At 54.7% G+C, this 24,515-nt stretch overlaps 3 protein-coding genes and 1 long non-coding RNA gene across 11 annotated transcripts in view; 1 reads left to right on the forward strand and 3 right to left on the reverse strand.

The window, feature by feature from the left end:
• The first annotated feature begins 1,720 nt into the window (after positions 1-1,720).
• LOC132656793 (uncharacterized) lies at positions 1,721-8,406 on the forward strand. The gene is made up of 2 exons (XR_009594505.1): positions 1,721-1,935; positions 7,307-8,406. It is a non-coding gene; the product is annotated as an uncharacterized LOC132656793 (long non-coding RNA).
• Tubb3 (tubulin beta 3 class III) lies at positions 3,421-11,739 on the reverse strand. Its single transcript, XM_021631220.2, has 4 exons — positions 11,586-11,739; positions 6,926-7,034; positions 5,816-5,926; positions 3,421-4,850 (listed from the first exon to the last, which is right to left on the reverse strand). The coding sequence occupies exons 1-4, from the start codon at positions 11,640-11,642 to the stop codon at positions 3,775-3,777; spliced, it is 1,353 nt and encodes a 450-aa protein (XP_021486895.1). The 5' UTR covers positions 11,643-11,739; the 3' UTR covers positions 3,421-3,774.
• Positions 11,740-12,361: 622 nt separating this feature from the next.
• Positions 12,362-18,873, reverse strand: Mc1r (melanocortin 1 receptor). Its single transcript, XM_060391819.1, has one exon. The coding sequence runs from the start codon at positions 15,493-15,495 to the stop codon at positions 14,542-14,544; it is 954 nt and encodes a 317-aa protein (XP_060247802.1). The 5' UTR covers positions 15,496-18,873; the 3' UTR covers positions 12,362-14,541.
• A 665-nt stretch (positions 18,874-19,538) lies between these two features.
• Tcf25 (transcription factor 25) overlaps positions 19,539-24,515 on the reverse strand; it is a 29,631-nt gene continuing 24,654 nt past the window's right edge. The window contains exons 15-20 of one of the 8 annotated variants that reach the window (XM_060391814.1): positions 24,076-24,166; positions 23,349-23,428; positions 22,191-22,263; positions 21,729-21,842; positions 19,925-19,946; positions 19,539-19,818 (exon numbers count right to left, since the gene is read on the reverse strand). In XM_060391814.1, the coding sequence (XP_060247797.1) occupies positions 19,799-19,818; positions 19,925-19,946; positions 21,729-21,842; positions 22,191-22,263; positions 23,349-23,428; positions 24,076-24,166 (400 nt within the window). In that variant the 3' untranslated portion in view covers positions 19,539-19,798. The other 7 variants (XM_060391818.1, XM_060391817.1, XM_060391816.1 and 4 more) reach the window with 7 other exon arrangements.

Genomic DNA, 24,515 nt, shown 5'->3' on the forward strand with positions numbered 1-24,515 from the left:
ACAGGAACACAACAGCCAGTAGTGTGAGCTGCCGCATGACCAAGCAGAATCTAAAAACAGGCTGGTTACTGAGGGCCTAGGAGATGGCTCAGGGGGTAAAGTAAGGGCCAGAATTGCTCTCCAGCACCCACGTAAGAGGCTGACATGGCTGTGGGCTTGGGCTGCTGAGTCTAGCCAGTCATCATGACCCAGGTTGGATGAGAGGTCCTGTCTCGAGAAATAAGATGGAAAAGAACAGAGGCTGGAGAGAGCTGGCTCCGAGGTTAAGAGCCCTGGCTGCTCTTCCAGAAGACTGAGGTTCAGTGTCCAGCACCAACCAGGCAGCTCACAACCACCTACAACTTCAGTTCCAGGCGAGCAATGCTCTCTTCTGGATTTTCAGGGCATCAGAAACACACTTGGTACACATACATGCATGTAGGCAAAACACCCAAACACACAAAATCAGATGAGTGTACGTAAAAGAGTGGAGGAAGATGCTTGGCTTCAACCTCAGCTCCCACACATGCACCCCAGGCACTAACCCACACCCATCAGATACTCGTGCACACACACAAAAAGGTCACTTTCCCAAAATGGGATCATTTTAGCTCCAGTCACATGCATGATGAGCGTGTTCAAAGACCAGGAGCAGAGGCACACACCTTTGATCCCAGCACTCAGGAGACAGAGGCAAGGGATAGCCATGCGCTCAAGGCCAGCCTGGTCTACTCAGAGAGTTCCAGGACAGCCAGGGACGTAGTAAGACTCCGTCTCAGAAACAAAGACCGGCCTGATGCTACTTATTTCTGCTCCTGCAGCCTTTCCTGCCTGAGCCCCGTTGCCTTAGCTCATTTACCCCTTTCTAGTCACACAGGCAGCACTCCAGTGACAGTAATCACCCTTTAAACCAGCTTTCCTTTTCTTTTTTTTAAATTATACTTAGCTTATGTGGTCTTGGCTGCCCTGGAACTCACAAACTCACTATGTAGAGAGCCACCTGCCTCTGCCTCCTGAGTGCTGGGATTAAAGGCGTGTGCCACTATGCACTGTGTTCTTCCTGTCTCTCTGTCCCCGTCTGTCTGTCTGTCTGTCTATCTCCTTTCACTAAACCAGCCTACCACTAAAACTGGCATAAATGGGAAGGCTCCAGGACATGCCACTTCCCCCACATTCACCATGGGAAGAGAGGAAAGCAGGGCCATGGACAGTCTTTGCTAGTTGTATGTGAACCTCAGGTTGATTTCTAGACCTGCCCCACCTTTTACTTAAGACTGCCAAGGGTGCATGCAGACTGAAGTCCAAGGGCAAGCAGACCAGAGCCTCCACTGCCCACACACCTACCGGCATTAGAAGCCCTTAGTGTATTCACAAGGTCTGCAGGACGTAACTGATAGGCGTACCTTCATTGTAGACAGGAAAGCTAAGGGCAGGTGCCTACGCACATTCCTGCTCCTGCCTGGGGGAACTGGGCGGCTCATATTGAAGTCACCTAAAAAGGATGCATGGACACCCACACACTACCCCTTAAGCTGTGTGGGCTTCCACCAGCACAGTGCTGGGTTCCAAGAGAGCCCTGTCTGAGAACCGAGGGGCCGAGTGTTTGCCTCTGCCCTGACCTTTGGAGTAGCGTTTTCCTGAAAGTGGTTTGCTGTTCGGTCTTTCGTTACTCTTTAACTGGTAAGGGGGAATGGCTTGTCTTGCTCAGCTCTGGAGGCTGCAGCCCATGCTCCTGTGGACCTGTTGCCCCTCCCATCATGGCAGGGAGTGCAAAGTCACTCACCTCAGGACAGGACAAAAGAGCAGGAAGGAGGCCACCACCACACACCGGAGAGACTGAGGAGCCACACACAGGCCTCCACAGAGGAGAGAGAGGGACAGCGTTGGTTGCCTCCCAGCAAAGGACCTCAAGTGACATGTCGGACCTCACTGTCATACCAAACAGCACTGCAGGAAGTAAGTAATTTAGCCATCTGCCCTGAATCCCAGGGCTTGGGAGGCAGAGGCAGGCTGAGTTGGAGATCAGCCTGGTTTACACAGTGAGTTCCAGGACAGCCAGGGTGATGTGAAGAGACACTGTCTCAAAAACAAAACGACTATTTTTAATAAGTGCCTTTCCTTTAAGATTTATTTATATATTTCATATGTATGAGTGCTGTTTTCATACATACCAGAAGAGAGAATCAAATTCCATTATAGATGGTTGTGAGCCACCATGTGGCTGCTGAGAATTGAACTTAGGACCTTTGCAAGAGCAGCCAGTACTCTTAACCACTGAGCCATATCTCCAGCCCTTTTCTTTTTCTTTTCTTCTTCTTCTCCTCCTCCTCCTTCTCTCTGTAGCCCTGGCTGTCCTGAAACAGCCTGCTCACAGAAACCCACCTGCTTTTTTCTCCCAAGCACTGGCATCAAAGGCGTGCACCACCATCAGCTGGCTTTAAAAAAACAACTTTATTAATACAGGATAAATTGCTATTTTATCAGGTCACTAAGTTTCAGGGAAGTGTCACAGCCACAGCTGAGACAACACAGCGTTGCCCTTTGTTACTTTTCTGTGTTGACCTCCAGAGCCCAGCCTACATCAAACACCCTCTCAGGAGCAGCTGCCCTCGTCTGAAGGCAGGGCTAGCAGCTTCTCAGACTATCTTCATCACCTACGGCCACATGGAGAGAGGATGAGAGAAGGTACTGTGTACAACAAATGCTTTCAGGTGCCACCAAGCACCACAAGGGAATGGGCGCAGAGAGCCTTCGCCCAGCTGTGCGCGCTCACGATGCACCTCTGAGCACGTGGCCTCTCTGGTTTCAGTCTTCTCCCCAGGAGGAGGGAGAATGCTGGGCAGGATCTCATGCAAGGCGGAGCTTTCTCTAACCCTGCATACTGGGTGCTCAGAAACCATGGGAAGCCACCACCAGGGGGCCCACGGAGCCAGCCCACGGTGGGAGCCAGTGCCCGGATTTCTCTGGTCCCAGCTACCCTCCTCAAAGGACAAGCCCCAGCCTTCCCAGCACTCCTTTTTCCTCTTCTCTATCCCTCCGGTTCAGGTCTTGGGCTTCAGCTTCCTTACATAGCTGCTTACACTTGACTTTCAGAGCAGACAGCAGGAAGAAAGCTGAATATGAGCCCAGGAACAAGGCAGGCTGCTCTGGGTCAAAAGAGGTGTGCCAGGGGTTCTGTCCAAGCAAAGCTTCCTTCTCTAGTTCCCCTCCCTGCCTCCCTGGAATCGAACCTGAGACCATTTCAGTGCCAATCGTAGCCACCAGCCTGGGAGATAAGGGCTGCATCTACTTGTTCTCTTTCCTTCTAGATCTAAATTACTCTTCTCCCCTCCCCCCACCCAAAACTTTACATTAAACATGCTTCAGCCTAGTCCTTGTCTTAAAAAGGGGGCGGGGCAGGAAAGGGCAAAGAAAAGAACTCTCCGTTACCAGCCAGAGGCGTCTGACAGACAGCAGTGACTTTATTAAGTATACCCCCCTCCAAATATAAACACAACCCAGTAAAAAAACAAAACAAAAACAAACCATAAACATCAGGCCCCGGGGCCGTGATGAAACAGACGAATGAGCAACACAAACAGAGGTGGCCTCAACAGGAGGACAGAGCCAAGTGGACTCGCGTGGGGCGGGGACAGCCATAAATACTGAAGAGCGTCAACCTGGGAGCCTAGGGTGCCCGAAGGAGCTGGTGGGAAGCAAGGCTGGGCAGTGTCAGTAGCAGATGGCTTTGGGGACAGATGCTGCTTGTGTTGGCCCTGGTTGCCGCTTGGCCCCGCACCCCAGCCGCAAGCCGCCTCACTTGGGGCCCTGGGCTTCCGACTCCTCCTCGTCATCTTCGTACATTTCTCCCTCCTCCTCCGCGGTGGCGTCCTGGTACTGCTGGTACTCAGACACCAGATCATTCATGTTGCTCTCGGCCTCCGTGAACTCCATCTCATCCATGCCCTCGCCCGTGTACCAGTGCAGGAAAGCCTTGCGCCGGAACATGGCGGTGAACTGCTCGGAGATGCGCTTGAACAGCTCCTGGATGGCCGTGCTGTTGCCGATGAAGGTGGATGACATCTTGAGGCCGCGCGGCGGGATGTCGCACACGGCCACCTTGACGTTGTTGGGGATCCACTCCACGAAGTAGCTGCTGTTCTTGCTCTGGATGGCCAGCATCTGCTCGTCCACCTCCTTCATGGACATGCGCCCGCGGAAGACCGTGGCCACGGTCAGGTAGCGGCCGTGGCGCGGGTCGCAGGCGGCCATCATGTTCTTGGCGTCGAACATCTGCTGGGTGAGCTCGGGCACCGTGAGCGCCCGGTACTGCTGGCTGCCGCGGGCTGTGAGGGGGGCGAAGCCGGGCATGAAGAAGTGCAGGCGGGGGAAGGGCACCATGTTGACGGCCAGCTTGCGCAGGTCGGCGTTGAGCTGCCCGGGGAAGCGCAGCGAGGTGGTGACGCCGCTCATGGTGGCCGACACCAGGTGGTTGAGGTCCCCGTAGGTGGGCGTGGCCAGCTTGAGCGTGCGGAAGCAGATGTCGTAGAGGGCCTCGTTGTCGATGCAGTAGGTCTCGTCCGTGTTCTCCACCAGCTGGTGGATGGACAGCGTGGCGTTGTACGGCTCCACCACCGTGTCCGACACTTTGGGCGAGGGCACCACGCTGAAGGTGTTCATGATGCGGTCGGGGTACTCCTCACGCACCTTGCTGATGAGCAGCGTGCCCATGCCGGAGCCCGTGCCGCCGCCCAGCGAGTGCGTCAGCTGGAAGCCCTGCAGACAGTCGCAGTTCTCACACTCCTTGCGCACCACGTCCAGCACCGAGTCCACCAGCTCCGCGCCCTCGGTGTAGTGCCCTTTGGCCCAGTTGTTGCCAGCGCCACTCTGACCTACAGAGAGAAGGGGCAGGTGACAGGCGAGGCCAAAGGTCTACACTGCAGGCCTCCAGGACCCGCCGAGCACCCCGGAAGAAAGCTGCTTCCGCTGTAGTCTATGTATTGCGCGCTACGTACTATGACTTCCGCCCTGGTCATCTCTGCTGAGTGCCAGGGAGCCCAGCGGCAGATGCTTTGAACAGGGAATGAAAAATCTGGGAGGAGGCCCGGGCCTTGCTAGGTCAAGGCCACCCTGGATAAACAGGCCAGCCTTCCCTCTCTCGCTCACCTTCCTCCCACTGGTCTGCTGACACCTCGAGAGGAGGGAGAGGGGGGCTGTCCCTCAGTCATCCACCTCCCCCTCTGAGCCAAGTACTCCTCTTTTCCAGAAGGGAAGGACTGTTGTAGCCAGTCCTGGCTAGGAACTAGCACTCACTAGTCTCTGAGGCCTTTAAAAACAATCACAGTAAAACACGTCTGTTTATTTAGAGAGAGAATGTGTGTGTCCATGTGTGGGTGTGCATGTACCATGGAACACATGTGAAGGTCAGAAGGAGCTGATTCTCTCTTTCTGCCACCTGGGCTCGAACTCAGATCACGAGGTGAGAGCGAGCCCTTAGCTGCTCAGCCACCTTACTGGCTCATGGTGTTAGGATCTCAGAAGCAGAAGTGAGGTGAGACTTCCGGTGTCGGGGTGAGCACTGAGGACACCACCCGGATAGTCTCAAGGACACGCTGACCTCTCAACACATGCAAACTTAAGTCCCCGCCACTCCAGCAATTCCAAAAGTCTGTGTTTTATACCTCATTCTTTGTGAAATTGTGTGAGGGGGATTCCTTCCCACACAGAACCCATTCTCTGGACCTCTGATGGAAAGGTCACTCTCACCCTGCAAGGCCCCAGTGAAGAGTGGTTGGTCCCACCCTCTTCCAGACATTCTGGCTCTGCCAGGCCCAGGGCCCGGAGCCGGGGAACTCACCAAAGATAAAGTTGTCAGGCCTGAACAAGTGCCCAAAGGCCCCAGAGCGAACGCTGTCCATGGTTCCAGGTTCCAGGTCCACCAGAATGGCCCTGGGCACATACTTGTGAGCTGAGGGAAGAGAGAAGTCAGTAGTTTGAGTTACACAGTCAGGGGTCTATCCATTTCCCTCCAAACTCTGCCCCCAGCCTGCCAGTCTCCTGCTCTTTTTTATTTTAATTTTTTTTAAATTTTTAAATATTAATTACAGTTTATTCACCTTGTATCCCAGCTATAGCCCCCTCTCTCATTCCCTCTCAACCCCACCCTCCCTCTCTCATCTCCTCCCATTCCCCTCTCCAAGTCCACTGATAGGGGAGGGTCCTCCTTCCCTTCCATCTGACCCTAGCTTATCAGGTCTCATCAGGACTGGCTGCACTGTCCTCTGCTGTAGCCTGGCAAGGTTGCTCACCTCTCAGGGGGAGGTGGTCAAAGAGCAGCCACTGATTTCATGTCAGAGACAGTCCCTGTTCCCCTTACTAGAGAACCCACTTGGATACTGAGTTGCCATAGGCTACATCTGAGCAGGGGTTTTAGGTTATATCCACGAATGGTCCTTAGTTGGAGTATCAGTCTCAGAAAAACTCCTGTGCCCAGATTTTTTGATTCTGTTGCTCTCCTTGTGGAGCTCCTGTCCTCTCCAGGTCTTTCTATATCCCCCTTCTTTCATAAGACTCCCTGCACTCTGCCCAAAGTTTGGCTATGAGTCTCAGCATCTGCTTTGATACACAGTGTCCTGCTCTTACCCTAAGTAAGGGCTGGGACTTGTATCATAGGCATAGACCCATAGTAGGCTCCGGCCCAGCCGTGGCGGTGATGGCTGACCACCAGGACAGCTGGAATCGAGTCACATGGTCTACAGTTTTTGTTAATACTGTACCCACTGTCAAATGGCCTCAACCAAGGCCCCAGCGACCCCTGCTCCGATGCACCATCCAGTCTCCTGCCTGTCCCCGGACTACACAAGGCCATCACCCCATCACCAACTGAGAGAGGCAGAGACGCGGCTCCCAGGCTGCCTCTGTGCAGGGCCTCTCTGCCAGGGCCCGGCGGGCAGGAGGCGGTACTCACAGGAGGCCTCGTTGTAGTACACACTGATGCGCTCCAGCTGCAGGTCCGAGTCCCCCACATAGTTGCCACTGGGGTCGATGCCATGCTCGTCACTGATGACCTCCCAGAACTGCACGAGGAGAGCAGAAAAGGGTTCAGCAGAGAGCCGAGACCCTTCCAGGCCTTTGCCCTTCTGAAGCCTGAAAGCTCATGGTGCAAACTTAGAACTTTGGGACACCCTTAGGCCCAACACGAGGCTCTAGAAAGGAGTACTCTCTTCATGAGCTGGCTAACATCACCAGGTCCCCAGGGAGGGCTAGGACTCAGATACAGAGAGGGTCTACCCAGCTCTGTACCCGTACACAAACTATCTCTCGGGCCGTTTTTATTCTTTCTTTTCAGGAAAGGAGTTGGAGGCACATGGAATGTGGAACACTGCCCAGAGCAGGTGGCAGAGCAGAGACGGGTCAGTTCTCGGCCACCACATGAGGCCCTCAGTGCCAGCGCAAGGACAGGAGGCACCTTACACACAGCTACCATCGCTTCAGCAGGACAAGGCAGAGCATGGCCTAAGACCGGGGTTCACGGTTGCCCCACAGGGGCTAAGTGTGTTTCGGGGTCCTCATCCATACAATGGGCTGGCTACAGGACCACAGGCTCTTGTGAGAACACAGTCATCTGCCCAGAGTGTAGGAGCAGCTGTGGCAGAGAATCGCCACCCTTGGCACTCAGGCACCTTGCCGATAGGCTGATGACATTACTGCCTAGAGACACGAAAGGCTGATGACTAGGGATCGTGTGGAGAAAAGATCTGCTCAGGGCTGAAAGCAGGTGAGAGAGCAATCCGCTGGTGCTTGTCTGTGTTTGGATGTCTGAGAGATCCTGGGTGTTGGGCTGAGGGAAAGAGGCTTTTCACTGTCCACCCTTGGGTGATCTTGGATAAATACACATTTTTTGTTTGTTTGTTTCGTGAACATAAGCTTTTGTTAAAAAAAGAAACATACTTAAAAATATCTGCAAGTGTGCCGGTGGCATGGTTCAGCAGTTGAGGACACTTGGACACTTGTTGCTTTGGCAGAGGACCCAGGATTGCTTCCCCTCAGCCATGGCTCACAACCAATCCCACTCACCCCGGCCTTTGTAGGCACTGTTTGTACGAGGTGCACAGACACCCACGCTCAGAAAACATTTTTAAAAATCTTTCAAAAATATTTTCTTTAAAAGCCTAAAAACAACCCAACCAGATCATTATTAGGGAACCCATAGGGGGCTGACAGCTCATTCTGAGGGATCCCTCCCAGAGAGGTCATCTCTGGCCAGAGGGGCCTGGATTTCATCTTCTCTTTTGTGTACCTTTTAAGTTTTATTTTATGTTTGATTGTGTGTGTTTCTTGAGTATGTGTAAGGGTGTGTGGTGTGCATCACCACCACCTGGATACATTTTTTTAAATTAAAAAAAAAGAATGGGTCTGAAGACACAGCCGTTCTCACAAAAGATTCAAGTTCAGTTCTAGCTCACAGCTGTGTGTAACTCCAGTTTCAGGGATCCGATGCCTCTTCTGAACTCTGTTTGCACAGGCATGTACGCATGCACGCGTGCACACAACATTGAAGGCATATGATGGGTTACCTCCGCTGCAGTGTTCCTTTATTGTTACTGTTACTTTAGAACCGAGATCTTGCTCTGTCACCCAAGCTGATGCAGCCCTATTGACCCTCCTGCCTCAGCCTCCCCAGGTGAGGGGGAGGTGCTACGGGTGTGTGGTAGCACGCTCAGCTCTCTGCAGCACTTCAGGTTTTGTTTTTGCTCAGTCTGCTGCAGATCAAACCTAAGACGAGGCCTTTATCGCTGAGCCACGTCTCCACCCTGCGTCTCAGCTTTCACGTGAAAAAAATATATCAGCAACTGCATTTGCAAATTAAAAATAACAAATGTAATTCAAAATAAATCTTCCCCGGTGCAGCGCAGACAGCTAGTGGTTAGAAGGCCAGTCTGAGCTACAACCGAGATGCTAACATAACACACACACACACAAAAAAACTTATAAGAAAGTATTACTACATAGAAGAATATTTAATCTTTAAATGAAAAGAATTGTTTAAATTAAGTAGCATCACTACAGAAAAGAAAAGCACCAGGCGTAAGGAACCCATCCTGGTTCAGCCTCCACTAAGACCCAGGTCTCACAGGGCTGACGGCCGCGCTGCTGTCCACGGTGCTGACCCGCTCTGACAGCAGCAGGGTAGTAAGCCTGCGCGGGAGCGCAGTCGGGCTACGAGGCTCCGACAACAGAACTCAAAGAGTACCCTCCTCACCAGGTTGGCTCTCAGGCGGTCCCACCCTTCAAGGCTCCTATTTGGGGGGAGGGGAGGCATTCTGGCAGCTGGTGGGGCACGAGGTGTAGACACTTGTAGGGACCCTTTATTAGGGAGACTGCATCTGGGGTCTCAGGCCCTAACAAAGGGGGCAACAAAGAGTGGCCCAGCCCCACGTGCTCCTGGCGGTGTGGGCACACGTCACCTTGACACAGCCACACACACCCATACTAAAATTGCTGCCTTGCCCAAATCCACCGAACGCTGTGAGCAGAGGCAAGTGACTCAACTCGAAGAACCTTCCTCTTCCTCGGCTTTAAGGGAGGGTGCCACCCACAGCACTCACCTCACAAGGCCTGACAGGGCACCGGCCTGGCGTGTCAACGCACTCACAGGTGGTGCTAACCTCACGGATTGCTAATGCCTCCCCTGCTGCTGCTTCCAAGTACTTTCCCGTGGCCTCACACCTCCCTTCCTGACTCCACCCCACCATGCTTCCACCCATCACCTCCCTAGAGCCAGGGGTTGTGCTAAGACAGGCACAACCCAAATGCCAACAATGGCAAGAAGCGGTCCGCCACCCTCGCCCATGCCCTCAGTTGCTGTAGGGGGCAGGGAAAAAACTTTCCCCACTGCAGCGCACTCCAGGGGCCCTAAGGCCAGCTACAAAAATAGGCAGTGAATCTCATTCATATCGCCTGGGGCAGACACTCAGCAGGTAAATCCCCACAGGGCCTGGGCCTTCGGGCCGGTCGCCGGGAGATCTCCCAGTCAGCTCTTCCAGGGCAGAGGGCGGGGTGGGAAGTGCTAAAAGCCTTGTCCTGCTAACTATGAGGGAGCCTGGGCGTGGACCTGGCTGCTAGGTCCTTGCTGAGTGGGAGCCCCTGTGGGATCAAGGCACAGCAGCGGTTCCAGCAGGGTCACCCAGCAGCCTTTAGGATTGCAAGCCTTCCCTCCCCCGTCACCCCTGGCCCTTCCAGGGGCCTGGCACCTGTGGCCACATTAATGCGCCCTCCCCCTCCCTTCAGGGCAGGGCAGCTGTCAGCGATTAGCCCAGGGGTCCTGATTTGATGGGAAGGGCCTGCCTCAGGCTCCCCCTGCATGCCCCTCCCCCACCACCTTTCCCCCGTGGAATGGGAACAGCTGTCTCCTCTGTGATTAGGGAGTCTCCCCGTACTGTTCCCTCCCCCCCCCCCCCCCCCCCGCCTTAGCCAGAGGAACCTCCACCCTAGCGCCAAACTTGCAATTTACATGTCAGCCACGTGACGGCCCCAGCCCATGGTAATTAGCTTTTTTGTTCCTGCCTGGTTTCTATGGCAACAGCCTCCAGAGGTCCTCTCTTTGCCTCTTCCCCTCCCTTCCAGGGCCCGTCTACCCCACCTCCTCCTTTGGGAACTAGCTACACACCATCCCTGAGCTACGTCCAGCATCCGTCTGGACAAAGCTCCTTCTCATTGTTCAGAAGACTGAGGAAGCTGACCCCACCCACTCAGACCCAACCCAAGCCGAGGTCGGGCTTTTGCAGGAACCGAGTGATTCTGTCTTTCTTCCACTTGCTGTGTGACCTTGGGTAAGGAACAGCGTGCTAGGACTTGGAAACAGGTCAGCTCTTTCACTACTCACTAATCATAGTAGAAATGCAGAGTCACTGCGCCATCCTCCCCCTCTCCCCCTCAGCTCCGACCCCTGGAGGTGGGCTAACAATAGCGGAGAAGTAAAGGCAATCCTTGGAGTCAGCTTTGTTCCGTGCTCAGTCCCAGCTGGGAGGCCCCGGAAGGGCCCAGCTGCGGGTGGGAGAGTTGCAGATAGGAAGAGTCCAGTTCTGGACCAAGGTCACTGGAGTCCAGGCCCAACCCCTCCAACAAAGGAACAGGGTGGGGCAAGGAAACTGAGGGCGAGCTGGGCAAGGTGGGGGGCTTGAGGGCGGCCCCGCGCCCTGAAGACCGTCCAGTTCTCCAGCGGGGGTTCGGGCATGTTCAGTCATTATGGTTTTAGGGGGAGCCCCACCCAACCTTGCCCGACACACCCATCTTACTCAAGGTATAAAGTGGCAGCCTGGAGGGAGGCCACGCCCAGCCGGCGCCCCCAACCACATTCCCTGCACCTGCTGACAAGGCGGTGTGGGGGGTGCGCAGAATGAATGGAAGTGGGGGTCAAAAGGGTTCCCCCCAGCCGTCCGCTGCAACCTGGGCGCAGAGCAGAGCGACGCGGCTGAGGGGAGCCGAGCGGGGACCCCGGGGTCCCAGGAGACCGGCAAGGGGCTAGGTTCTCCCCTTTGTTCGGCTGCGGGCTCCCGGAGCGGCCGCTGTCTCCCTCCCTCCTTGGGGCCGGCGCTCTCGGGGACTCCGGACGCCGGACGGCTCACCTTGGCCCCTATCTGGTTGCCGCACTGGCCGGCCTGGATGTGCACGATCTCCCTCATGCTGACCTCAGACGGCTCGAGACGGAAGCAGGCGGACAGCGGGCTGCGGAGGAGCGGCGCTCTCCCGGGCGCCCTCTTATAAGGCGCTGCCCCGCCCTCGCTGGCTGATGTCAGGGCTGCGGGCCAATGCCGGAGCGGGCGGAATGCGGCAGGCTCTGCAGCCTCAGCACCGCGCATCCAGGATCCGCCCGCACAATGCGGAGCCCGTCTGGCCGCGCCTTCGGAGGAGGGGCCGCCGAGGGCGAGCGGCTCTGGGGACAATAGAGCCCAGGCCCCCAGCGCCCCACCCTAAGTGGCTGCCTCCCCCATCTCGTCCCGGCCCCAACCCCACCCTGCAGCTTTGTGAGAGGGTCTTTCTTCCTCTCGTGTGCTTAAGACCGGTCGGTGTTCTTTGGGTTTGCTGGGTCCCTCCGGGTGGGCGAGGCCGGGGAGCCGAGACCTCTGTGCAGCCCTGGGAACGCAAGTCGGGAGGGTGGGGGATTGCAGCTCCAACTCTGAGGTCACCGTCTTCTGAGGGGGCTGCCTCGAGGGCGCACAGGCAGCTGGGGTGTGAGGACTCGCAGTACAAGGCAGGTACACTCCTCTCCCCCCCCCCCCCCCGTCAGCGGAGGGTGTTGAGCCGTGTGCTCTATCCGAACCCTCCCGATCTCATTGGTACCCCAGCACTTTCGGTAAGAGCGGGAGCTACCTAGGTAAGGAGACTGTGTGTGTGTGCAGGGCGGGCTCCCTCAGGGCAGAGTCAACCGATCAGAAGAGGATGTGCGATGGGTTCACACACACGCTGATTTAATATTCCTCCGGAGTGACACCTTACAAGAACTTTTTGATGTTTCAATGGCAGGAATTCCTTCTGGAAGGGCCTGAGACAGTGCTAACACACACACACACACACACACACACACACACACACACACACGGCTGGTCCACAAACGTTCGTTTCACACCAGCAATTAAAAACGACCTGCAGATGCCTTTGTCCAGTTTGCACGGTGTGTGCCGGGTACAGTGGCTGCGCATACAACTTTCTCTGATGATAAGCTTCCAAGTTAGCTGAGTTTAGAAATGGGTCTTTTGTTCTCAAGAGATGCCCCTCCCCCACAATGTGTCCACGATGTGGCTTTCTGTGGCTGCTTTCCAGCTGGCCTGGTTCAAGAAGTACTGGGTGAGCATCTGGCTCTGTCTCCTTGTCTGGACAGGGAAGGTGGCTGGAAGCATCCAGAGGCCTGGGCTGCCTCCCTTCCAGATGACGTCAGGCCAGGCCAGCGCTACCCATGTCTCCAGGGAGCTATGGTGCCAGGAGAAGGGCTGACTCATGGGCCTGTCTCCCAGCAGAGGCTGGCCTTGCCGGGAACCAGCTTCCAACCCCAGTCCAGCAGGGCTGCAGCTGAGAGTGTGCCCAGGCCCTGGCCTGGTGCCACTTCCTGACGTGGAGGAGGTTGAGGGCATCTCAGCCCAGTCTGAGGCCACCCTGAGGAGGAGGACAACAGAATGCTCAGCATCTGTGGGGGACCAAGGTATGGGGCTCTGCAGCAGGAGCCCCAGGTCGGAGCAGGAGAGAGGCCCAGAGATCTGGCACTTCGCAGCAGCAAGCTGTGCGGTTCACCCCAGGTGCCACTCCCCTGAGCTCTGAGGAGGTGCCATCCTCTATCCTGAGAGGCCTTGTCTAAATATTCTCCAATGTTGGCAGAGTGCTGACATCATGGCAGGGCACTGACACCCCCCCCCAGAAGGGCAGTGTTTGGCACAAATAGATCCCAGCCCCTGATCTACCCCACAGTGCCTCAGGGCAGCTCCAGCTGTGGGCTCCTCAGAGCTGGATGAAGGTGCTACACCAATGGGGGCAGGAAAGGGACAGGCTCTGGCCCAGGTTACAGACGGGTCACATCAGGGGCTGAGACTGTGGTCCTGCTGCTGTGTGTGGTTGAGCTGGAAGTAGCCTGAACTGAGGCTTGTTACCACCAAGGCAAGCGGGGGCTTTTGAACCCATAGCCCCTTGCTCTGTTCTGGGGTTTATAGTCATATAGAGGCAGCCAAGGGGATCTGGTGGGGGTCCTTAGTGCCCTTTGGGACCATGGTTCCTAACTCAGGCAGGCAGCCACCACTTCTGAGACTCCCAAACATGGCTGCTGCCACTGCCCTTCTCCCACCCACACTTCTAGCAACTTCTGGACAGAGCTAGGGAAGGTGGTGCAGAGGAGCCATCTGAGTTTAGCATTTTGACTGCTTCTTGGCCCAGAGCCACAGGCTGTGGTCGATGATAGGCCAACAGAGAAGGCACTGGCTGGGGGAGCTTTTGGGTGTGAGCAGCTGGGTCCCCACCTCTCGGGATTCCCATGAGCCACACCTCCTGTGCAGATGTGCAGACCCCCATGCAAGACGTACATTCTACAATTCTGGTCCCTTCGTTGAGAAAGGGCCTCACTTCCTTACAGAGCCTACTGCATGGCTAAGGCTGGATTTTCCTAGCCACAAATCTCCCTTTCAGAAGCCCTCACCAGGACCAGTGCTCCTCCATGGCTCTTGTCATTCTTTTAATTCAGGAACTTCCTATCCATCCCAGCAACAGTAGAGAGCCCAGCCTGAGTGACCTGAAGGGCCGGGTGGTAGTTGCTTTGTCAGTGTGTAGAGGTGAAGCTCACTCAGGGCCACAGTTCCCACCCCCTGCTTCCTCCGTTTCCCACAGCTGCCATGGGGTGGGTGACCCCTGAGGTCATAATGACCCTTTGTTCTGGTCCCAGGCAGTTTGTGTTTCTATTTTAAAGTTCACCTAGTCCATGCCTGGACACATGGAGATCGGGGAGGAGAGATAAGTATCTGGTCTCACAGGATGCAGGCCACTGGGTACCACTGTCACCCTCTCCCCAGTGCCCTGGCCATGAGCTAAAGGCCACCTCCCTGCTCACCATGAGCACAGCAACACTTCCTTGATTGTCACTCGGAGCTCCTGGCTGCGGAAAGCGTAGATGAGGGGGTCAACGATGGAGTTGAAGATGATGAGAATGAGGAAGAAGTTGAAGTTCTTGAAGATACAGCCGCAGGTGGGGTGCTGAGGGCAGAGGATGATGAGTGAGAGGTGCAGGAAGAAAGGGCCCCAGCACAGGAAGAAAATGCCCAGAAGGATGGTGAGGGTGATGGCGCCCTTGAGGCAGAAGCCTTGGCGGACGCAGCGCTGCCTCTTCTGGAGCTGGGCGATGCCCTGAGCATGCTGGCACGCTCGGGTGAGCATGTGGACATGCAGGACTGCCATGAGAGCCAGCATGGCTAGGAAGAAGGTGACGAGGCAGAGGAGCACGGCCGTGTGCTTGTAGTAGGTGATAAAGAGGCTGCTGGAGAATATGCTGGCCACCCAGATGCCCACGATGGCCCGTCGTGCCCGGGGCAGGGTCACAATGCTGTGATAGCGCAGTGCGTAGAAGATGGAGATGTAGCGGTCTATGGCAATGACACCGAGGAAGCAAAGGCTGGACACCATGGAGCCACAGATGAGCACGTCAATGACATTGTCCAGCTGCTGCACCAGGGCAGCCTGGGTCACCAGGGCGCCTGCCTCCAGCAGCAGGATGATGGTGGTCTCCAGCATGATGTTTATACTCACCATGAGGTCAGACAGGGCCAGGCAGCAGATGAAGCAATACATGGGCGAGTGCAGGTTGCGGTTCTTGGTGATGGCTATCACGACCAACACATTCTCTACAAGACTCACCAGCCCCAGGCTGAGGAACAGGCCATCCGGGATAGACACCTGCAGGCACCAAGGCTCTGTCTGGTTGGATGCCAGTCCAAGGTGCGGGGTGGCCCTGGAGGTGGTGTTGAGTGAACCCAGAAGCCTCTTCTGGGGCCCCGGAGTGGGCATAGTCTTGTCTGGGAAGTAGGAGGCAGCTAGTGGAGGCTCCGGCTCTGAAGGGTATCAGCTTCCCAGCATCCTCCTCAGCCCATGGTGTCGTCGGAGGGGCTCTGACACCCCTCACACCTGCCTCTTTCCATCTGGGCACTCTTTCCAGCTGGACAAGGCAGCCTAGTCATGGCATAGGCAGTCTAGACACTGCCTGGCTAGTACTCTGAGCCCAGCCTGCTGCTGCTCTCCCTGCCTCTTCCTGAGAACTGGCCCAGGTACTGACATTTTTAAAGCCGATGCCTCCCACCTTCTTAGTCACTTGCCTCTGTCTGGTCCCCTGCCTCCCCAAGCCAGGGTGGGCTGAGGTCTGGGGAAGAATGGAGCGTTTCTCTGAATCTTTTAACTTGTCCGCAGAGGCCCTTCCCCTGAGGGTGGCCACATGATGGGCATGTGCCTAAGTGCCCAGCCCCTCGGACTGCCTCTAGGGGGCAGAAGCTGTGCGGGGATGCTGGGAAACCCAGCTGCAGTCGCACACAGGACACGGCATCTCCCTTTGTGCTCAGGGCCCTGCAGACTTGCCAAGTCCCTTTCAGGCATCCACTCTTACCAGGACCTGCCTGTGTGGCCCTACCTAAACTGCCAAGCCCTTCTCAAAGTCACTTTCCTGTGATGTCCACTACCTCCGCCCTCTCCCATGATGCTCTGCCTGTAGCAGTCACAGGCTGTGGACTAGGCACCCCCACCTTTCACCCTCACCACAACTCTCCATTACAAGCATGCCAAGGGCAGTGGCATTTGTACCTGAAGCAGAGGATGTGTACGAACAGCACCAACCCAGCTACTGATGTCAATGTAGCTTTAGGGGCTCGACCAAGGAGAACTTTCACAACCGGCAGCAACCACAGGAACTATAGGCAGGGCTGACGTAGACAAGAGCCCTATACCAATGGGCTCAGACGAGCTCTGCCAGGACTAAGGCCACGCCATGGCCCTCAAGGCTCCAGGCTTGCTGAAGCCCCCTTTAGCTACAGTTCTGGGTGTGGCGTGAAGCTTGTCACTTCCTGGGAGCTGACTGACTAGAGGGGACCCTAAGGCTATCTAGCAGCATTCTCTATCTTTTCTTACTCTCATGGACCCCCCCCCCCCCAAACTCCCCAGGGCAAAGTCCTTCCCTTGAGGACTCTGATTTCCGCTGTGGAGCACATGCTAGGCCTGGAGCCAGGAACCACAGCAGGGCAGATCTCTGTCTCCGGCCTCTTAGGCCAGCAGCGGGGCATGTGACTGTTCATGGTGGTCAGGGCAGCACGCAGGGGTGGTATCAGGCCACTGCTGGGCTGGCTCCGTGGGACCCAGTGCCTTCTCATTAGCACAGGGTGTCCCCTTCCATACGTGGGTGAAGAAAATACAGCAAGAAAGGCAGCAGGGGAGTTAGGGGCAGGAGCTGGCTGGAGTGCACTTTCAGTGCGTGTTAATACTCGGTTAAAAGGTCATGTTATTTTGAGATAGGGTCTGACTTCGCCTGAACTGGAGCTCACTTGGTAGTGCAGGCTAGCCTGAAACATACCTCTGCCTACCTCTGCTGCCAGAGTGCTGAGATTAAAGGTGGGCACACCATCATGCCCAGCTAACCGCCCATTCTGTCTCTCGGCAACGCGTGGCATCCTCTGGTCACAGGTACCCACAGCACAGTGACTGTGAAAACACACATGAACTATGTGAGCATCCACTAACCAATGTTAGTCTTATTTTTGGTTTTTCATGACAGGGTTTCTTTGTGTAGCCCTGGATGTTCTGGACTTGTTTTGTGGACCAGGGATCCACCTGCCTCCTGAGTGCTGGCATCAAAGGCATGCGCCACCATGCCCAGCTTGTTAGTTTCTTACATCTGCATTTTGCACTTACTGTTTTCACTTAGCAACCCCACAGTAGATGACAAATATAAAAAGGGACATGCTCCAAGCTGAGAATGGTCAGGACTACCTTCCTAGGTGGATAAAAAAAATACAACTTACAGCAGAGTTGTGTTGGGCCCTTCCTGGGCCTCAGCACTATGCACTAGTTTTGTCTGTCATAGAACATTGTATAAAACAGAATCTTCCGGTTTATACTTTGTTCATACTAGGAGTCACCGTTACTTGGGTAATTACAGCACTCAGGTTACGTGTGTGCGCCATATGGATGAGTCAGGCTGGACATCTGCGGATTGTGGCCGACCTTACCACCATCAGTGCTGCAGGTGGGTCTTGGGCGCACCCCCAAGCAGACGCAGGCGTGTGCTCATGCTGAGCAATACCCACCGACCGAACACTGCGGGCGCAGGGTCCATCTTCAGCCTTAGCAGATCCAGCCAAACCATTTCCCAGACTGGTGGACATGTTTTACAAACTGCGTTCACACCTCAGGTAGAGGATGAGAGAGCGGCCCTGCGTGCCCTATGTCTGCACAAAAGCCTTTACAGAGGTGGGAGCTCACATTGCCACACTCCTCCCTGCTGTCTGCTGCCCACAACTTGGGCCTTCTGCTTCTAGAGAAGGGCCCCAGGTCGGCGGGGTGCATAGAGCCATGGCTGTGGAGGCAGGAGGGCCTCTGCCACAGCTGGCCACATGATGCCCATACAACCCTGTAAGTGCAGGCCACTTCTCACTCCTGGGACATGAAAGAGCAAGAGCTCCTTGCCCTGACTTCCTGTGCTGTCACATTTCAGACATGCTCATTTGTCTGGCTTCAGAATGAAGTCTTTGAGATAGCCACAGCGCACCCTCCGGATAATCTGACTTCAAAGGGCAGGACGACCAAACAGTCTGCCAGAGGCAGCCACATCCTCCCTGGCAAGACCCGGCTGATGGGTGGAGAGTAGGGTGACCATGCCATGGGACTCATTTGGATTGCAAACTCACAAGTGCTAGAACCTTCAGAGAAGGGAACAGTAAGGCAGAGCTAGAAAGGCAGCTTGTGCTATTCTGTGGTGGGGCTGAATACTCTAAGCCTAATTATACTTCAAGTTTGATTTCTCAGTGGCCCTGGGAAACATACAAGACAAATGACACATAGGAGTGCCATTAGTTCTACTACTAAGTACCTACTTAGCAGTGGGCATTACCTATAGATTACCTGAGGGGTTGTCTTCATGAAGCAAAAAGCAGCCTGCATTCCAACATGCAGGCCCACTCCAACATGCAGGCCCACTGGAGAGAGGCTCAGTGCTTCCCTCAGATCTGCAAAGCCCTGGGTAGTGTGAACTGTCCCTTCCGGCTCTGGTCACACAGGACAGACAGCTTCTCAGGAAGCTCATGCCTGGGGCTGAAGAGATGGCTCGGTGGTGAAGAGCACAGAGGGCCCAGGTCTGATTTCCATCAACCACATGGTGACTAAGAAATGTTTGTGATAGCTGGGTGGAAGGGGCGTACACCTTTAATCCCAGAAGCAGAGGCAGGCAGCTCTGCTGTGAGTTTGAGGCCAGCCTGGTCTACAGAGATAGGGCTACACCGAGAAACACTGTCTTGAAAATCAAATAGACAAAAAATTAAGATGTTTTTTGATTCCAGTCCCAAGGGATCCAACGTCCTTTTTGTCCGCCCTGTCCTGGCCTCTATGGGTACTGTGTGCGCATGGCGCAGACACACGCTCAGGCAAACGCCTGTACACGCGGTAAAACAAAAGTCCAAAAGGCCAGCCACCATGTCTTCGTTTGAAAGTCATTCATTTCCTCTGAACTTTCTCCGGGAGGCAGCAAACAGGCTTTCTCCCTGACTACACAAAAATGCACAATAACCAACAATTCTGCACAGGGGTACACAGGCAGGCACCTCCTGCTGGGACTGAGGAGGGCCCAGGGAGGAGCGGGGTACACTATCACCGCCCTGGGCGGCAGGCCGGACTTTAAAGCTCTTAGATGACATGCAGATTAGGTGTGGTGGTACACGATTTTAACCCTAACATTTGGGAGGCAGAGGCAGGTGGGTCTCTGTGGCCAGCCTGGTCTACATAGCAAGCTCCAGGCCATTGAGGGCTACACGTTTAGACCTTGTCTCAAAAAGTTACTTTTCCCGATGATCCACAGATGATGTGAGTGACTGTTTTTTTATTTTTCACCATTAGAAATGGATTCAGTTGACAATTACTTGAGTCTGAACACCTGTGAAGCCGATCATCCTGGCCTCTCGGGAACAGGCCTGGGGGCAGAAAGTCTCCCGGAGGCCGGAAGTCTCCCGGAGGCCTGGGGCATCGTCTGCTTCACTGTTCCTAGTACACTGGCTCTTCACTTTGGAGTTCATTGCCTCGTGGTTGTAGAATAGCTGCGGCAGCTCCAGATATCACATCCTCATCTGGATGAACTTACAGCTGCTGAAAGGAAGAGGCAGGATGCCAGGTTTTCTGTGCTTGCTTGTCATTTCCAGAACACAAACCCATTCCTAGCCAATCCCTCCTCCCCTTAGCAGAAACTCACCACAGGCATTCCAACTTGGAAACTGGAATTCAGACACTGAATTAGAACCATCTCAACAGTACCCCCTCCCAGGACTGTTCTCCCAACAAACCCAGGAGTAGGTGAGGCAACTGGTAGGGGCTGTGCCCTCAGGCCTGCCCTCCCCAGGCCCCTGCTGACCCACAAGCACAAGTAGTAGAACCTGTATCCAGACTCCATGGCCTTGCCAATTCGTGCTGGAGAAAAAACAGAGATGCAGCACCAATTCACGCGACATGTGACTCTCACCAGGCAGTTATGTTGAACAGAGTTCCCCCTGCAAATGGCCAGCTTAGAAATGGGCTGTGACATTTAGGCCGACTCTGGGTGGGTACAACTCAGCCCTCGATGTTCTGTGCTGGGGGCAGTGGCCTGGGCCCCTTGCCCCAGGGCCCTTATGGAAACCTGCTTTTTAAAAAATTTTTTTTTATTTCTGTATATGTCTGTAGGCTGGAGATGGAATTATGGATGGTTGTGAGCCACCCACCATGGTTGCTTAAAATCAAACCCTGGTCCTCTGCAGGAGCAGCCAACACAGCAAGGGCTTTTAACCCCAAGCTGCCCCTTTTCCATTTATTTGGTGTGTACATGCCACAATTTGTGTGTGGAGGTCAGAGGTCAACCTATAGGTGTTAGCTCTCTCCATCCACCATATGGTCCCTAGGCATTGAATTCAGGTCATCAGGGTTGGCAGCGAGTACCTTTACTCACTGGGCCATTTTGATGGCCCTCAGGACATTCCTGAAGCATGCTTTATTTGTACCTAGTCCACACCAGATGCATCCAGTGATGTCTGAAACAATATCTGAACTCTCAGGAAGCAAGCAATGGACCAAGACTGGCAGTCTTTCAGCCAAGACCCTGCTCTCCAGGCACAGCTGGTCAGAGCTGCCCAGGAGACACCTGACACAGCCTATAACATCTCAGTAGCCTGGACCTTTCCACACTCACACAGCTTATGAGACATGGGCCTCTGTCCCTGCACTGGACTGGGGCTCTTGGTCAGGCCTCCCCACTCCTCCCTAGATCAAACACCCTTTAATCTCTATAAAGTATCCCTGATCTGCCTAGGACAATTTTCTGCCTCAAACTTGCTTCTTTGGCTTCTCTTCTAATTCTAGGTCCCTCGTGGCCCTACCCCCTCAGAGATGGGGTCTCCTGTAGGTAAGGCTGTGTTTGAACTCACTACAGAGCAATGACGTAATCCTCTTGCCCCTCTCTCTGCCTCATGGGTACTGAGATTACAGATGGCCAGTACCACCCCTGGTTTGTATTGTGCTGGGATTGAATCCTGAGCTTTGTGCATGCTAAGCAAGCAGTCTACCGACTGAGACATATTTCCAGACCTCCAAGTTTTCTGATAAAGTTCCTAGGCTGGGACTGTCAGTCAGTGGTAGATGGTATGCCAGGCCCGGGTTTAATTCCCACCACTGCAAACATGCTGGGTGGTTCAGTGCCCTCTAGGAAGGAGCACAAAGGGTCCTCACACTGGGGACTCTGGAGCAAGCCCTTTCTCTGCACTATGTTGCAAATTCTACACAACAGGGTGTACCTAGTGTAGGGCTCACTGCTCCTGAACTATTTTTGAGAGCACTCACAGCAGAGCATAACCCATTCGAGGGAAAACAAGAGACACAGGGAAATGACATGGTCAGCATTTCTACTCAGGGAACTGGTCAATTCCAACCAGAAAAGAAATCAGGAACATAATTGCACAGCTCGGGCACAGCATCTGGACAGGTCAGTCCCAGTCCCCCTCGCCCTCAGGATTGTCCTCCCGAGGCACCTCCAGGTCGTTGAAGTGGAAGTTGGCCATCATGTCACGTACGGCCAACATCAGCCTGTTCAAGCCTTGATTGCGGTTCGGACCCCTGGCCACTCCTTCCTCCAGCCTCTCCCCCTGAACAATGAGACATATCTAAGTGGAGGCTGTCTACAGACTTGAGATCCAGGGCTCCGAAGTCTGAAGCAGCTTAAGACCCAGGAATGGTCCTGTCCCCTCCCAAGGTTCCTGCCCAGAAGATGAAGCTCTAGAAGGCCAGACGCACACATTTAACCAGAGCCAACCTACCGTGACCCTCACACCACTCACCTTGGAATGGCTACTGCAGTTCCAGCAGGCCACATCCCCACTTCCTAAGCATGGCACCACTGGCAGGCTCAGGCTCAGCCGTTCCTGCATCCACCCTGAGCAGGACTTGCCCATATCAACTTGGGAGGGAAAGACCAATGTGTTCAATCAACATACCTCTGTGGTGTAGTTTGGCAATAACGACCGGAAGAAGAGAGCGATTGTGTTTCCGTGGCTGACTGGACTCAACCTGAAAAGAAGGTCAGCAGACACTGTCAGCTGTCTCTACCCAAGCTTCCGACTGCTGGGGACAGGCAGCCTCTGAGTGGAGCTACAGCTCCAGGCCCTAAAGTGCAGATCAGGATCTGGGTATGCAGTGATGACTACTAACCAGCCTAGGGTGGAGCTGTGGCCACCGAGGGCAATGAGGAAAGGAGGGGCAAAGTGTCCCAGAGTGCTGGCTCTTTAGGGACCTCGCCTGCTAGGTCACATGGAAAGAAGAAAAGGTGACTAAAGTACCCGAAGGCTGGGCAAGCAGGAAAGGTCAGGGCAGCCCAGGGAGGTCTCTGCAGGGGGTGCTGCTCAGCTGTCACCACACTTGCATCTGGGGACTACACGGGCAGAGCAAAGGCCAAGGTGGCCAGTTGTGACAGATGTCGGGACGGTTCTGGGTCCACATCTAACCCTTTAAGGGGAGTCATTCTACTCATGCTCTCAAGGCCTGTGCTCCTGGCTTAAGATGGACCATGGAGACAACTGTGAGGGCAGGAGGCACGGGAAATGAGTTCTTCATGACTGTAAAACCTGCGCACATGCACATGGTGGCCTGGGAATCAGGCTCCCTATAATGCATGACCCCATTCTGGCTCAGCCACACGAGCCTGCCTTCGGCACTCACTGGACCTGACACTCTACTCTAGGAAGAGGCCTTTGCACACAGCAGAGTGCCAGCTGCCACCCTCTGTCTGGATGAGCACATCTTTCTACAAAGCAGCTGAGGCATGTCCTTAGTCGCTCTCGCATGGGTTCTTATGCAGACTTGACCCAATGCTTATCTCTGGGTCCTAGGCTGCTATCTGTGTGCACCAGGTCACAGGTGGCTCCTTCTGCTTCCCACTGCACTTCTCAACCTGCCACCAAACCTACAGGGATGTGTGCAGACCTCTGGTGGACTCAGAGGCAGCTCCATGTTCCAACGGGTCTCCCTACTCCTGTGTGGACTGGACCTTTTAGCCTGTTTTCCTTTTTCCTTCTAGTCTATAAGGGCAACCCCAGTGAGCCCAAAGAGTACCAAAGTGGGTTTGTGTGGGTGCGAGGACAAAGCAAGAAAGGTACCTTTCTGGTCTGACGTACGAGTAGATGGTGTCCAGGGGAGGCAGAGGGTCAAACCCCATCACAGACTGTGTGGTCACATCCTTTAGGAGGAGACACAAAACAGAGATTATGGAGAACAGCAGGCAGCCTCTGCCTTCCCAAGCTTCAGCTGGTCTCAGCCCAGACTTGACCCATCTTCCAGGAGGCAGCCACATCACCTGGCAGAAGTGGCTGTTTCTGTTCCAGCTGAACTAGGAACAGGCTCTCCCAGAGAACAGTCAGGGGAACGTGTATGACATTTTGCCCTGTCAGTGGGATGCAGGGCAAAGGGCATTTTACACAGGTGCCACTACCTATATTCATGTCACAAATGACTCTTCTGACTGCAGACCATGGACTGGGTCCTGCTGAGCTGCTGCTTTTCCAACTGGTCCAGCTTTGGCTCACACCCAGATTGCCAACAGAAAACACAGGGATATGTGAAAGTAGAGCCAGGGCTCTTCAGCTATGTGACTATTGCTGCAAGGTCTGTGAGGAAGGGCCAGGTCTCCCTCAGAGGGTGTGACACCATGCTGGAATAATAGCTCACTGAGGCAATAACACAGTGAGGAAGACCCAGAGAAACTGGCCGAGGAGAAGAGCCCTCTTGGACCCATTCCAGCTCCACCTGGCATGCAGACCAATTTGTGGGTGGCGATTCTGTCCGCGGCACACCACAAAGCCCCCATTTTCAGCACCTTTCTCTTACCGAGGGAAGAGCAGCAACAGCTTCCTTGATCTCAGAGAGAATCACATGACGGTGGATGTTTCTGGGTGCACGCTGGTACAACACTTTCCGCCTGTGGTCAGAGGAGGCAACAGCGGAGAAACTGATCCATTGAACCCACAATGCATGTCACCCACATGCACCCTGAGGAATACCCAGAAGGAACTGGCTTCTGGTAAGGCCTCCCATGTCACTCCTGGGTGGAAGCTGTGCCACCAGCCCATACCCCTGTGGCAAAAGTAGACTCTGATAAGGAAACTCTAGCTCGGCCTGATATCTGTCCCTTCATCCATGAAATGAAAGTGGGGAGAGCTGTGGTAGGCTGGTGACACTGAGTGTGTGTCCACAATGGAATCCCTGGGTGTGTTACTCCTCACTGCTGTTGAATGGGGCTTGCCTCCTGCTGGTCATGGGGCTGAGAA

The sequence above is a fragment of the Meriones unguiculatus genome, chromosome 10 (assembly GCF_030254825.1).
Source record: "Meriones unguiculatus strain TT.TT164.6M chromosome 10, Bangor_MerUng_6.1, whole genome shotgun sequence".
NCBI lineage: Eukaryota > Metazoa > Chordata > Mammalia > Rodentia > Muridae > Meriones > Meriones unguiculatus.

Excerpts from the sequence above, each read along its gene's own strand:
- Tubb3 (XM_021631220.2), bottom strand. The coding sequence starts at position 11,642 with ATGAGGGAGATCGTGCACATCCAGGCCGGCCAGTGCGGCAACCAGATA. Across the intron at positions 7,035-11,585 it reads GCAACCAGATAGGGGCCAAG|TTCTGGGAGGTCATCAGTGA; the intron begins GTGAGCCGTCCG and ends CTCCTCGTGCAG. Across the intron at positions 4,851-5,815 it reads GCCTGACAACTTTATCTTTG|GTCAGAGTGGCGCTGGCAAC; the intron begins GTGAGTTCCCCG and ends TTCTCTCTGTAG.
- Mc1r (XM_060391819.1), bottom strand. The coding sequence starts at position 15,495 with ATGCCCACTCCGGGGCCCCAGAAGAGGCTTCTGGGTTCACTCAACACC.